At 35.9% G+C, this 14,159-nt stretch overlaps 2 protein-coding genes across 2 annotated transcripts; one reads left to right on the forward strand and one right to left on the reverse strand.

Moving 5' to 3' along the window:
* Nucleotides 1–773: 773 nt before the first annotated feature.
* Nucleotides 774–4,800, forward strand: LOC147474865 (ribulose bisphosphate carboxylase small subunit, chloroplastic 1-like). Its single transcript, XM_086582040.1, is given in 6 exon segments — nt 774–1,448; nt 1,451–1,527; nt 1,621–1,692; nt 1,730–1,789; nt 1,896–1,915; nt 1,917–4,800. Coding segments are annotated over 6 exon segments (540 nt in total). The 5' UTR covers nt 774–1,345; the 3' UTR covers nt 2,125–4,800.
* Nucleotides 4,388–6,180, reverse strand: LOC147474866 (ribulose bisphosphate carboxylase small subunit, chloroplastic-like). Its single transcript, XM_086582039.1, has 3 exons — nt 5,623–6,180; nt 4,906–5,037; nt 4,388–4,799 (listed from the first exon to the last, which is right to left on the reverse strand). Exons 1-3 carry the CDS (start codon nt 5,797–5,799, stop codon nt 4,569–4,571), a joined length of 540 nt encoding a protein of 179 aa, XP_086438165.1. The 5' UTR covers nt 5,800–6,180; the 3' UTR covers nt 4,388–4,568.
* Nucleotides 6,181–14,159: the final 7,979 nt, after the last annotated feature.

Raw genomic sequence — 14,159 nt, forward strand, 5'->3', positions numbered from 1 at the left:
AAATGATTAAAGACAATAAGAGTACTATTATAAATATAGAAAAATAATATGGATAAAACAGTCTTAAAAAGTGTGACCAAGAATCACAAATCACATAGAATAAACAAATATTATAATACTGTTGCTACTGTAGCTCAGAGTCAGAATTTTTAAATTAGTAAAAGATTTTAGACCATTGTACTAGAAAAAAATGTTAATGCATATGAATGGTAAGTTTATCTATCTATATAATAAAGAAAGGAGGAGTGGGACGACAAATTCAACCTCACAAGGTGATATTTGGTTGTGCCACCCCCTCACCATAGCCATTGGATTATGTTTCTTTAAGTGAGTTAACAAATTTTTTGGGAGAGTTTAAAAAAATTTCACCTCACCCACCCCACCCAAAAAAAGTGTAGACTGTTTTTGGGTTGAATTTTTATGGGATGTTGAGCTCTTGAAACATGAATAGAGGGGATGGATGCGTCGAAGGCGCGCGTATCTATGTCGTACTGAGTGGGGTGGGGGCGGATGTGCGTCGAGAGCGCCGAAGCCGAAGACACACGTATATGTGCCTTACCAGGGGCGGATGTGCGTCGAGGGCGCCGAAGGCGCACATATTTGTGTCATATTGGGGGCGGATGCGCGTCGGAGGCACTAAAAATGCGCATATCTGTGTTGTATCGAGGGCCAGCCATAGCGAACGGGCCAAAAGCCGCAGATGCCAAAAAAGACTTAGGGAATCGTGTCGGGGCTTCAAGGCGCCAGCAGATCTGTGTCGTACGACATGGGCAAATACTAGTTATATATACTAGCAAACTAGCACCATGAGCAAAAAATATATTTAGAATACGTAGAGCCGCTCTACAGTTAGAGAGAGAAAAAAAAACACTCTCTCTATTTTTATATTTTTTAATTATTTTATTCTACTAGAGTCTACAGAAGAAATAAAAAAAAAACCAAAAATGATAAATAAAAATAAAAAATAATGTGTGGATACTATTATTCTTGGCCCACTGTTTTTATCTTTAAGACTTAAACATTCAAATATTTATCGTTATGCCATCAATTTTGGATTTTTTAAGTCTTTGAAAATCAGATAATTACAATTTTGCTTCTATGACGGACACAAATGTGACATCAAAATACTATTCCTCCTACCCCATATTTTTCTAATATAGTAAAATATTTAAAATTATGCTATCAGTTTTGGTTTTTTTAAGTTTTTGAAAATCAGATAATTACAATTTTGCTCCTGTGACAGACACACTATTCTTCCTACCCCATATTTTTCTAATATAGTAAAATGATAGGGAAGAAGAGCTAGTTCACTAAGGTGATTGTCTGGTAATCACAGTAGAGTGAAATGGCTTCCTCGATGATCTCATCAGCAGCTGTTGCATCCATCAATAACCGTGCCACCCCTGCTCAAGCTAGCATGATTGCACCATTCACTGGCCTCAAGTCCACTTTGGCTTTCCCGTTACCCGAAAGGTCAACGATATTACCTCTATCTCTAGCAATGGAGGAAAAGTTTCTTGCAGGCAGGTACAAAAAATGTTCACATGAATTAAGTCTGTACATTTTATATTATTATATTTTTTTTCAATTACATGTTTAATTGCTATTTTGAATGTTCAGGTGTGGAATCCAGTCAAAAACCAAAAGTTCGAGACTCTCACTTACTTTCCCCCACTTTCAGCCGAGTCTTTAAAATTACCAAAATATGGAAAACATATTTTAAATAAATTTATTTATCATTGAATACCTTCTTAAAAACAATTGGGTTCCCTGCTTGGAATTCGACTTGGTATATACTTATTTCTAATTGTTTTTATTGTCTTGGCAGTAAGCTGGATGAGGCTAATTAACTTTGACAGTTTTTTACAAATTTGTTTCATTTTGTCTGTTTATAGAACGGATTTGTGTTCCGTGAGTACGGTAACACCAGGGTACTATGATGGCCGATACTGGACCATGTGGAAGCTCCCCATGTTCGGATGCACTGATGCATCACAAGTCTTGGCTGAGCTTGAAGAGGCCAAGAAGGCTTACCCAAATGCATTCGTCAGGATCATTGGATTCGACAACAAGCGTCAGGTCCAGTGCATCAGTTTCATCGCCTACAAGCCTGAAAACTATTAAGCTCAATTACCACTTTGAATATTCCATCTAGTTAATTGTGTCTAGGTTTTTGTTTTCTCTCATTCGTTTGAGAAAATTTGTTTACATTTATGGTTATTTTCCGGATCTCCAACTCAACTGAACTGATGAGAATATGGATATATAAATTGCCGATGTTTTGTTGGTGATGATCGTTAAGAGTCTGGATTCATAATTTCACTTTTTTATATCATCAATATATTATGTTGTCGTTTTTATTTTTTCGTTCATGGATGTTAAGCACCTTATGCCACAAAGTACCTTTACTTCATCTGATTTATGACGACCTAATTCAAAGGGAAAAGATGAAGAGGAAAGAAAAAGTGCTTTCACTTGCACCACTCATTCCTACCAAAATCTTATCTATATTCCCTAATAATGCATATTAACATTGAACCAAAAGTTTCCAAGGGTCGAATTCGTAATCAAGAAGTGCGGATGAGTGTCTTATCATATCCTTTACTGCTCAACCGAGTCTAAATGTCTAATGTCCTCAAAAGATATTACCGGAAATGGGAACTATGGCTAGCAACAAAGGGAAAAGTCTTCGGTCCTGCTGAAGTCCGTCCTAAGCGGATTCGGACCACACATTTGGTTTTTTTTTGTTTTTATTAAAATCTACTGAGGACATTTTTTTTTTTTGTGAAGTTGCTTATGTGGAAAAAAAATTTGTAGTCCCGAACCACTTAGGACGTCCTGTCCTAAGGCGATGAGGACTGAAGCTTTTCCCGCAAGAAAGAAGTTCAATTGGCTGAAGTAAAAATAGGAATGAGAAAAACAAAAAATTTACAAACTTGTAAGCAAACAGACAAACGAAAGGCCTTGTTTTTTGGGATTTTTGGCTAGCCAAGACTCAAAAGTCGTCCATAGTCTCCAATGTGATTAGACACAAAAAGCACAAAGATTGTTGCAAAAAACAACGCTGTTGAAAATCCCACATTTGATGCATGGAAGTATTGCTATCTAATTTGAGGAACGGATTCGAAAAAAAAAAAAAAAAACCCAAAGAATTTGAGTAGGAAGTCATAAACTTACTAACCTGAGCAGTCGAGGTACTTATCAACAAGTGCTATCCCAGTATCTATCAACTAATTAGTAGTTTCTACTTTCTACCACTGACACAGTGACACCTGAACAAGGACTATCAATTCTGAAAATTAATCCAAGGAATAAACGTTTAGAAAAGTCCAAGTTTCTATTAGCTAACGCTTGAAGCCTCACATACTCCCTTTATGCATTGTCTATTATATTTATCTAAAATTATATTCATCGATATACAACGAATCACTGACAGAGGGATCTCACATAAACATACGATTATATGAACTTCCATTTCTAACAATTAATAGAAAATAGCTTGGATTTAGCTATGAAAACCTGAATGTTATAGAACTTGATTCTTAAAGCTAATTTAGCTGTTCACCTATGATTTTCTCAAGGAGCAGCCCAAAAGGCCAGACAACGGGGCATTTGACCTTAACTATAAAACTAAAGACGCCGAAAACTTTAGTTGTTGGGAAGAATAGGAAGAGGATTGAATTCTGCAACTAGAGTTCTCTTGAAAATGAAATAGCCTAGGGAATATTTTGAGTTCCACAATTTTCTCTCCCTTTTTTCCGGTTTTGAGACTAGAATCTTCTAGGGTGAAATTATCGTTAGGCAGAACAAATTTGAGTAAAGTGTGTTCTTAATTCACCAAGTCCCTTCCAAACTAACCAGTGGGAATTTTCAGACTCAAATACCTAGTATCTCGTATCTAGTTTTATGCAGGTATCAACTTTGTGTCTAATTACTTTCACTCTTTAAAGTCCACCAAGTGCAGGCCAACAAGACACCCATAAATAATTGGGCTCCTTGGTGGTAACCCGAGTGTGAAATAGTGCAGAGACACTGCAGACTGCACACTTGTGTTGTGTTCGAAGTGTTTTCTTTTTATGCCACGGGAGGAGACTTTTAGAGTTGTAAAGGCCTCCGCACTCTTAGTTTAAAGGGGACTAGGGGAAGGCTTTTACTAATATCCTTACAGGAGTGCTCATCTAACAAAATGAAGGAGACGTTAGGTAAGGATCACAAACTTTTCAACTCCTCAGCCTTTGGTAATAATCCTAGAAAGGACTCTGTAGCCTTCAATCTCTTGCCAAGCGCGTATCTCGGTCAAGATGTAACTCTAGGAAAGAGTGAATTATTAGTTCCCTTAAAATCAAGAAGCCTACTAACATTCCAAGAAAGGAGAAGTATGTAGGTATAACAAAATAAGCAAACCCTTTTATATAAATCTCGCATTACCACCTTTAGCACAAGTTCGTAACCTTAAGTTTGTGCAATTGTACGTGGAGAGGAAATGAATGGAATGACATTGGGAAAAGCAAATATGCGATACTGAAACAAAACAAGGTAAATCATGAAACATTCATGAGATCATACACTTAGGCATCTGCAGGCTTGAAGGCAATGAAACTAATGCATTGCACTTGGCGTTTGTTGTCGAATCCGATGATCCGGATGAAAGCCTTGGGATACTCCTTCTTACACTCCTCAACCTCATTCAATACTTGTGACGAATCAGTGCAACCATACATGGGGAGCTTCCACATTGTCCAGTATCTGCCATCATAGTACCCCGGAGAACTATGGTACTGACGGGTAATATATCCCTCCTATAAAATCCACAAGTTTTAAATCAAAATAATGTCTAGATGTCACAATGCTAAAATCAAAATTAAAATTAAGAAAACAGATTTGGTATGTAAAATGAATACTTACCAAGGAGAACTCCAGGCAAGGAATCCATCCATTTCTAATAAGGTAGTCTACTTCCTTGGCCAAAGACGCTTGTGAGAGAGGTGGGAGGTAAGACAGTGTCTCAAACTTCTTCAATCCAATTATAGGCCACACCTGAATTCATCCGTTAACTAATTAAATAAATAATTTCTAATCATAAAGACCATTAATAATATAAAGGAACATAATTTCTATACGGTATGGATGAGTAGGTTTTGCATGAATTATGCAATTAGGCCACATCACCAACAGCACTTGGAACCACCAAAAACTTCTATGTCTTGTCCTGACTCCTGAGACAGTACCATATGCCCATATCCCTCTATGTAAGTTCTTAAGTTAAGCATGACCCGAGGGCCAGGTTGTATATCCAAACTTACAGTTTAATTGATTATTTGGTTTTAGTATAGTTCCCAACTTTAGCTTAATTTGAAGCCGAAACAGATCCTATGATATTCACTTGCTAAACAGACACAAATTATTAAATACCAATTTAATTAAAATCAATTCGTGACTAAATTGCTAATAATTAAGTTGGATCTAATGCGGCAAAAAGAATATATTAAGTTTGAAACCAAATACGTAGATTTTCTAATTACTCCACCATCACCGGATCAAAAACAAAAGAAGAAACCGAATGCGATAACAACAACAAGTAGTTTGCATGATCAATATTTTAATTGTTTTTTTCCTACTTACCTCCATGCAATGGACTCTGCCACCATTGCTTGCGAGGGATGTTATATCATTGTTAAGTTTACGGGTGACTGGAAAAGCTGCAGTCGATTTAAGACCAGTGAAGGGTGCCACCATGCTGGCTTGAGCTGGGGTGACACGGTTAACAGAAGCAATAGCAGCAGAAGGGATTGATGCCATTTTGCACCTCTCTTGTGTTTTCTTACACAAACAAACTCTATAATCTATACGAGTCCATAGCACTTATCCTCTCTCAATTTATAGACACACAAGCCCCCATCACATTACCTATTCAGTGGTTACAGTTCAGGATGGGCTTTCGGTCTCTCTCAGCCCTTGATCTGATAGTTGATAGCGTTACATTTGGATGACCACAAATGGGTGATAATTTCAGATTAGGTGTTTGTGATCACGTGGCCATTTGGCTAGCCACGTGGCGGAATGTCATTTTCCTTATCTTTTACTCAGGGTTGAATGGATTGGTGACAATTTTTTGTGTTGTGATATTGTTGAGTTTTCTATCTAGAAAAGAAGAAGAAATTGTTGAGTTGAATTCCAAATTTTATGAGTAAAAAGAGAATTATTGTAGATGTATATACCTAAAACCATTAGATTCCAACTAGGTCTTAGACAAATGAAACTCCCCAACTCCCAACTCCCAACTCCCATCCCAAGTGAAAGGGGCATATATGGAACCAAGACTTCCCAGTATGTACCACCAGGGCCCTGACTTAGTCTGCTTGTGATTCAACCTGAATTTACTAAACAACTATCTAATTGTCAGTGATCATAAATTCAAATTTACTCAGAACGAAGTACTGTGTGACTTCTCTTCTACATTTCAATTCACAAGACATGCAAGGCTAAGAAAACAATATATTGAAATTTTATATTAAAACTAGCCTGATGCATGTGCTCCGCACATGATGATTAGTAGTTGTTATGTGGTCTGGAATAAATGTGTTGAGTCTAAATGATCTAATTGTTTTTATTATTATTTCAAATTTATTTTAACATTTTGATTGGGTATTTTGTAATTTAATTAATTGGGTATGGGCAATTCCATCCAAACAAAATAGTTGAAGAGACCAAGAGTTACTTAAAAAAAATACTATTGTGGTATTTTAACATTTTGATTGGGTGTTTTGTAATTTAATCAACTGGATATGGGCAATTCCGTCCAAATAAAATGGTTGAAGAGCCCAAAAAAAAAAAAGTACTGTTGCGGGAGCTAACAGCCGCATTCTTTAAAGTATTTTAGATATCATCACTTTGGTATTGAATAGGGTATACATATATAAACGGGAAATGGCAAGGAAAAAAAATGTGGGGCTAAGAGCAAACTCAATAAAGAGTTCTTGAAATGTTCTTTGTTCTTTGGTAATTAAGTTTATTTGGTGGAGGCAACACTTTTAGGAATTGGTTTTAGCCTTTTAGCATTCTTTATTGCCTGAAGAAAGTTCCCGTGATAATATGGTCCAGAAATGTCGAGTTTTTCCAATCAATAATATGGTCAATGTTAGAGGTTTTCAAATGAGCTGAAATTTTGTGGAGATGATCTTAATGTTGAGTATATCATATCCACAAAAAATTAGAATTGAATTCATTTTCTAGGTGAAAATGAAGAAAATGAATTCAATTCTAATTTTTTGTGGATATGATATACTTAACATTAAGATCATCTCCACAAAATTTAGTTCATTTGGAAACCTCTAACATTGGCAAAAAAAATAATTGCAAAAACTCGATATTTTTAGACCGTTTAGATTTCTTTTTAAAGATGGAAATAATTTTTATCTATATTAGAGGTTTCTAAATGAGTTGAAATTTTGTGGAGACGATATTTATAGTGAGTGCTTCATACCCACAAAAAATTATGTTTGAATTCATTTTCTAGGTGGATTTTTACTTACGTACTTATTTTAAATAAGTTAACTTAAGTAGCTATATTGATCATGTGGCTACATTGATCAGTCAGGTTTTTTCCTTTAATTGAACTAAATGGTGTTTACCATCTCTCCGAGTACTTCTCTGAGCGACAACAATCATCCAACCACATTATAAAACTTATTATACTTATGAGTTGAATCAGGAGAAACACCCTGAAAAGTGTGGGAAGTGTTACAAAGAAAACCGTTTAGTGCTTGTTGAGCCAATTTATAGACTTTAAAGCAGTATAAGAATTGATGAATGCTCAACAGACTCTGTCACAATGTTCTAATAGCATGACTATAGGTAAATGAGGAATGCAAAACCAATAGTGTACAGATTTACTTACACATTAGTTGGTCTAGAAAAAATATTGGACTTTCTCAAATGAAATCACCGGTAGAACTGTATACGTTAATTGTAAATCTTTTAAGTTTCGCTCCTGCAAAGACATTATGGTACATAGTACAAAATATCCCGATATATCGCAATATTTGGGGATATCTATCCAGATTTCAGAAAAATATATATAAATATCACGATATGTTAAGAGATATATACGACTGCAAATATCATCGACATTTTAACGATATTTGTGATATTTGGGGATATTTTGTGATATTTGGAGATATTTAGCGATATTTTGTGTATATAACAATTTTTTGTGTATATAACAATTTTATTTAATATTTACCATTATATTTTAAATAAATATAAATAATGTATCATGATATATCAAGAAATATCCACAATATCCACGATATTTGCCGATATTTTGGATATATCCACGATATTTGCATATGAAACAATGTCAAATATCTCCAAAGAGAGGGATATATCCACGATACATATCCAGAAATTAAATATCGATAAATATCTATATCCTGATATTTTGTACTATGTTATGGTATCAAGATGGTCTTCAAAGTCAACAATGCTGAGTGTAAGAATCGTCAAGTGCTCCAAGCATCTCATTTCCTTGAGACAGTCGGCAACCACCAAGTGAATGTCCGGGATTATGAATGCCCGAGAAAGGTGTTGAAGCTTTAACAGAAATCTAGGAATTAATCCAGGAGCTTAAATACCATTGTCCAGAGGATCCTAAAGATGTAATTCTACTGAAAACATTTGATGGAGTGGGAGAAGATGTAAAAAAAGTTAAAGAAATTTGCTTTCACGTTGAAATTGTTTTGCAAAAAAAGAAGTTTGATAAAGTGGAAGTTGACAGCCAGAAGTCTAAACATGATTTTGTGTTAAGAATGTTTCAGATCAATTTCTGAATCAGACGAGAATTTTGATAGCATGTGGTGAGAGACTGTGTGTGCACTCGGAAGTGGCAGCAAAAAGTTAAAAGTGAAGAGAGAGATTAGAGAGAGGGCATGGATTAAGTATTCATTAATAATAAAAATCAAATAAGGAGAGAGAGATAAAGTGAGAAGGAGAGAGAGTGTGTGGGGTCGGTGGGGAGAATAAAATCAGTAATGTGGAGAGAGAGTGAGAGGAGAGAAGACGTAAGAGTAAAAATGGAGAGAGAGAGTGTGGAGTCCAAGTGAGAAAATAAATTGAGAAAGAGATGAGAGAGAATAAAGAAAGGATTGGTCATTAGTCACGTGAATATTATTAGTCCGGATTTTGTTCAATACGGGAAGTCCTGACTAGAGCATTTCTGTATATCAGTTTATATATATCGGTTAGGCTAGGTGAACAGCCAATTTTCGGACAGCCATCGAACAGCCAATTTTTGACCGTTAGATCGTTAGATCATCTAAACTAATATCATAAACCAACTTTAAGCCTTAAGCACGATATTCCGATATTTTGATATTTCAAAAAATCACCATTTTCGTCTCCAAAAACAAAACTTACTATACTGATTCAAAACAAAACCCAAATTACACCATTTCAAAATCAAAATCAAACCCCAAATTATTTAAACAAATTGGATTCAAAATCAAAATCAAACCCCAAATTATTTAAACAAAATCGGATTAATCAAAATCAAACCCCTAATTATTCAACCGAAAAATTCAAACAAATCAAACCCCCATTCAAATTTTGGACCAATTTCCTCATTTTCAATTTAAGGTATGTTTTCTTCGTTATTTAAAAAATATATTGTGTTATTAACTACTTGTATGGTAATTTTATTAGGTTGTGTTTATTGGCCGAATGTTAATTTTTATATTTTAATTTCCTGCAGCCGATTTACTGCTAATACACAACCGTTAGATCACCCAAAATTGTGCATGTATGGAGTCAACGGCAGAAAATGTAACAATCAGTATCGATGAAGATGTAGTTGTTGGGTCTTCTTCGAATAAATCCCCGGATAGAGAAACGCATAAACTAGTTGCTCCGTTTGTAGGAATGATTTTTAATAGTGTTGACGACGAAAGACTTACTACAAAACAAAGATGGTCTACAAAGAGGGATTTGAGACTCGTGTTCGGTCGACGGATAGGAAAAAAGGTGTGGATTTTGCTACGGGTTGTTTAATGGTTTGCGCACGTGAAGGGGTCTATAAGAGAGAAGTGGGAGAAGTGGGTGTTTCTAAGAATACGAGCACTGTCAAGTGTAGTTGCCCCGCTAAAATGCGTATTATGAAAAGAAAACACGAAGAGATGTACTCTGTAAGCTGCGTTGAAAATGAACATAGCCACGGTTTGGTTAGTCCAGCAAAGAGAAATTGTATGAGATCGAAGAAAAATATGCACCGGCGGCAAAAGAGGTTGATTGAGATTTTTAGTGAAAATAGATTACCCGGTCGGAAAGGTCGCAAAGTGTGTTTAATGGGGAAGAACTTGGGTTTACAAAGAAGGATTGCTTTGGAACCATCATTATGGTTTGACTAGAAAGATGCCTAAAGAAGGTGATGCAACCTGCCGCTGCTTAGATATTTTATGCGTAAGAAAGTGCCGAGGATCCTCGGTTCTATTATGCTATTGATCTAGATGAAAATGGGACTGCGAAGAAACTTTTTCGGGTTGATGGGAGGTCTCGAAAGTGCGGATATGAGTATTTGGGGATGTTGTCTCTTTGATACCACATATCGCATGCGAATGCATACTCTATGCCTTTTGCCCTTTTACTTTTGAGTCAACCATCATATGCAAATCGATTCATTTGGTTGTCGCGTTGTTACTTGATGAGACGAAGATACATTCATATGGTTGTTTAAGGCCCGGCTTGCAGCCATGGGTGGTCGTCGCTTAACCGCAATCATCAACGACGGGATAGAAGCGATGATCGCAGCCATTGCCAAAGTGTTCCCTAATACTTTCGTCATCGTTCTCGTCTTTGGCATATTATGCAAAAAATTTCAAGAGAAGTTGTCATTTACTAAAATTGAGACACCGGTAACCCGATTTGAAGAACACTATTTTTTCTCGTTATAGGATTAGTGATTTTGAAAGAAGATGGCGTCATGATAATAGAGAATAATGAGTTGCTGAAAATCCTTGGTTGACAGAAATGTATAATATACGGGAGAGATGGGTTCCTTGTTATCTCAAGAACACATTTTTTCTTTGGTATGCATACAACCGGGAGAAGTGAATCGATGAATTCTCATTATGACCAATTAAATAAATTCGACAAACTAGGCTAATGGAGTTTGTACATGGTAATGAGAGGTCTTTGGCTTTGATTGCTAGGAATGAAAGAGATTATGATTACCGCGACCGAGCATAGTTCACGAATTGTGGCTAAAGATGCTTTTCTCCTTATGCATCTTTAGCGTCGGTCTATACAATTAATGCATTCAATAAATTTAAGGAGCAATTAGATAAGGCAAAGATGGAGTACAAAATTGATGGGGGCGAGATTGTCGACAATGGAATTGGAAGCTACATGGTGAAATTCGAGACCCGCGAAGAAGTCCGTTTGGAAAGTGAGTTTCAATAGAAGAACCTTAGAGGAGATGTGAATGTAAGTATTTTCAGTTTATGGGGTTACTTTGTGGTCACATGTTAAAGATTTTTTCAGCGTTATGAAATCGAAGAGATTCCAAGGCATTTTCTTTTAAATCGGTGGATGCAAAAGGCAAACACGATAGATAAAGCTGAGTTTGATATCGATTAGTGGTCGGCCATGAAAACCATGAACCTTTGAGAGTGGCTCATTGTATCAAAGTTGCTTCTCAAGTGGCTTACGATCACGAGGGGAATAGTGTTGAGGCTTATTCATATTTTATAGAAAAGATGGGTGAAATGTCTATTGGAGTTTCAAAGTTGAATGAAACTTCCAAATGAGAGTCGCAGATAATGAAGAGCCTTCTTCAAATAGAGCATTCGATTGATACCTCACCGGTTAATTGATTTTAATGTTTAATTTGATATAAAAATTTATTTGATTTTGACTTGAAATCTTTATTTCAGATATTGATTTTGAATCCCAACATTTCTCAAACAAAAAGGAGGAAGAAGAATGTGGAGATGGAAATCCCCAGGGAGATAGCCCTAAACAATCCAGAAGAATGTGTAGAAACCGTAGAAAGATAGCTAACCATGACTCGAGAAATTGTCCCGAAAAATAAGACGTAATTTGTGAGATGTAAGTATTACTTGCATACCCGCGGTTTTGATAAGGAGTCCGGATTGAATCTTGCGGTGTTTTTATCACATATATAGCTTTATGGTGTGACCATTTCTTCATATATTTTATCACATATATAGCTTCTCAATCAACTATATAGTTGTTCTTCATCAACTGCTTATTAAAACAGATATGAACAATAACTGTTCATACTCCAAATTATGAACATTAGCTATGAACAATAGGTATGAACAAAACATATATGAACAATAAATGTTCACACCCAAAACAGATATGAACATTGATTGTTCGTGTTCATACAAAAAAAAAACATGAACCCAAAACAAATATGAACATTGATTGTTCATACCCAAAACATATATGAACAATAAATGTTCATACCCAAAACAGACATGAACATTGATTGTTCATACCCAAAACATATATGAACAATAAATGTTCATACCCAAAACATATATGAACATTAATTGTTCATTTTTCGGGATAGCGCCGCAGGCGGGTCGCGATTTCTGCTCGACCAAATACCAATAAAGCATTTTGATGTGCGCCCACTTGCAATTTTGTTCCGTAAGTTAATATGATGCATTGATGCAGATACTATACCACCAGTATAATGCCAATATTTGTCAACAACAAATTTACCTCAACTCATATGATCATCAATCAACATCAACAAAATTTAGCTCAACTGATAAATTGCCAAAACACGAAACATCTGTTTTTTTGCCTCTTGACCGGTGTGGCCACACCGCTTTTGGGACTAACTCCAAACGGTGTGGCCCCGTCAAGAGGCCAAAAAAAGATTTTTTTCATCCAGTTCAAATCCAACGATATGGCCACACCGTTTTGGAATTAGTCCCAACAACAAGTCCATGCCATGCCGTTTGGGACAAACGTCAACGGTGGCCATGTCGTCCTGATTTGAACTTGATAAAAAATGACTTGTCTATTTTTTGCCCCTTGACCCGGTGGGTGTGACCATTTCTTCATATATTTTATCACATATATAGCTTCTCAATCAACTATATAGTTGTTCTTCATCAACCGCTTATTAAAACAGATATGAACAATAACCTGCTCATACTCCAAATTATGAACATTAGCTATGAACTATGTTGCATCGAACACGGACGCACGGACAAACGACGCAAAACGACACCAGCGGTGACTTCGGTTATATCTCAAAAAGTAGGACCTTAACGCGGCAAAGGACGCCAAAATTAATTAATATTTATAATTTTATTTTATATAAATTAAACATTAAAAACTTAATTAAATGTATCAACATTCATAAATTCAAAACTATTAAAGATAAATAGCCACAAAATTAAGTTTAATATTTCCTAATCAAACTTTAAAAACATGTTATAAGTCTTAACAAAACAAAAAAAATAAAAAAAATTGAGTTTTTTAATATTATTTTGATTTATTTTTTATTTTTTTAGGTCAAAATCCGCGTCCTGACCATGTTGACCACGTCCTGACCACGTCCGATGGGCGTCCATGCTGCGTCCGTGTCCGCGTCCGCGTCAGACACGGACACAACCTATTAGGAGGTGCGTCCGTGCTTTAGAGGCTATGAACAATAGGTATGAACAATAAATGTTCACACCCAAAAAAAAACATGAACCCAAAACAGACATGAACATTGATTGTTCATACCCAAAACATATATGAACAATCAATGTTCATACCCAAAACATATATGAACATTGATTGTTCATTTTTTTAGGTATAGCGCCCTTGCGTCGAGGTCTTAATGGGCGTGGCGCGGGCATAACTTCAAAGATTGGTGGACGTTTTTCTTTGATAACACGAGGTCACATTTTCAAATAAAAAATATAATAAAATGAGATAGGACAAATTTGCGGTAGACACACCTGGGCACCCTAAAGCTAAACAAAGATCAGTTGATCATGGTACCAAATAGGAGTGTTCATGGGTCGGTTTTGATACAGGGTACGGATATGGGTAACGGGTACATTATTTGGGGTGGGATGCGGTACGTTGGAGTAGGCTTAAACGGTATGCTATTCCGAGTAATAATTCACTTTGGT

The sequence above is a fragment of the Coptis chinensis genome, chromosome 9 (assembly GCF_015680905.1).
Source record: "Coptis chinensis isolate HL-2020 chromosome 9, ASM1568090v1, whole genome shotgun sequence".
Taxonomy (NCBI): domain Eukaryota; kingdom Viridiplantae; phylum Streptophyta; class Magnoliopsida; order Ranunculales; family Ranunculaceae; genus Coptis; species Coptis chinensis.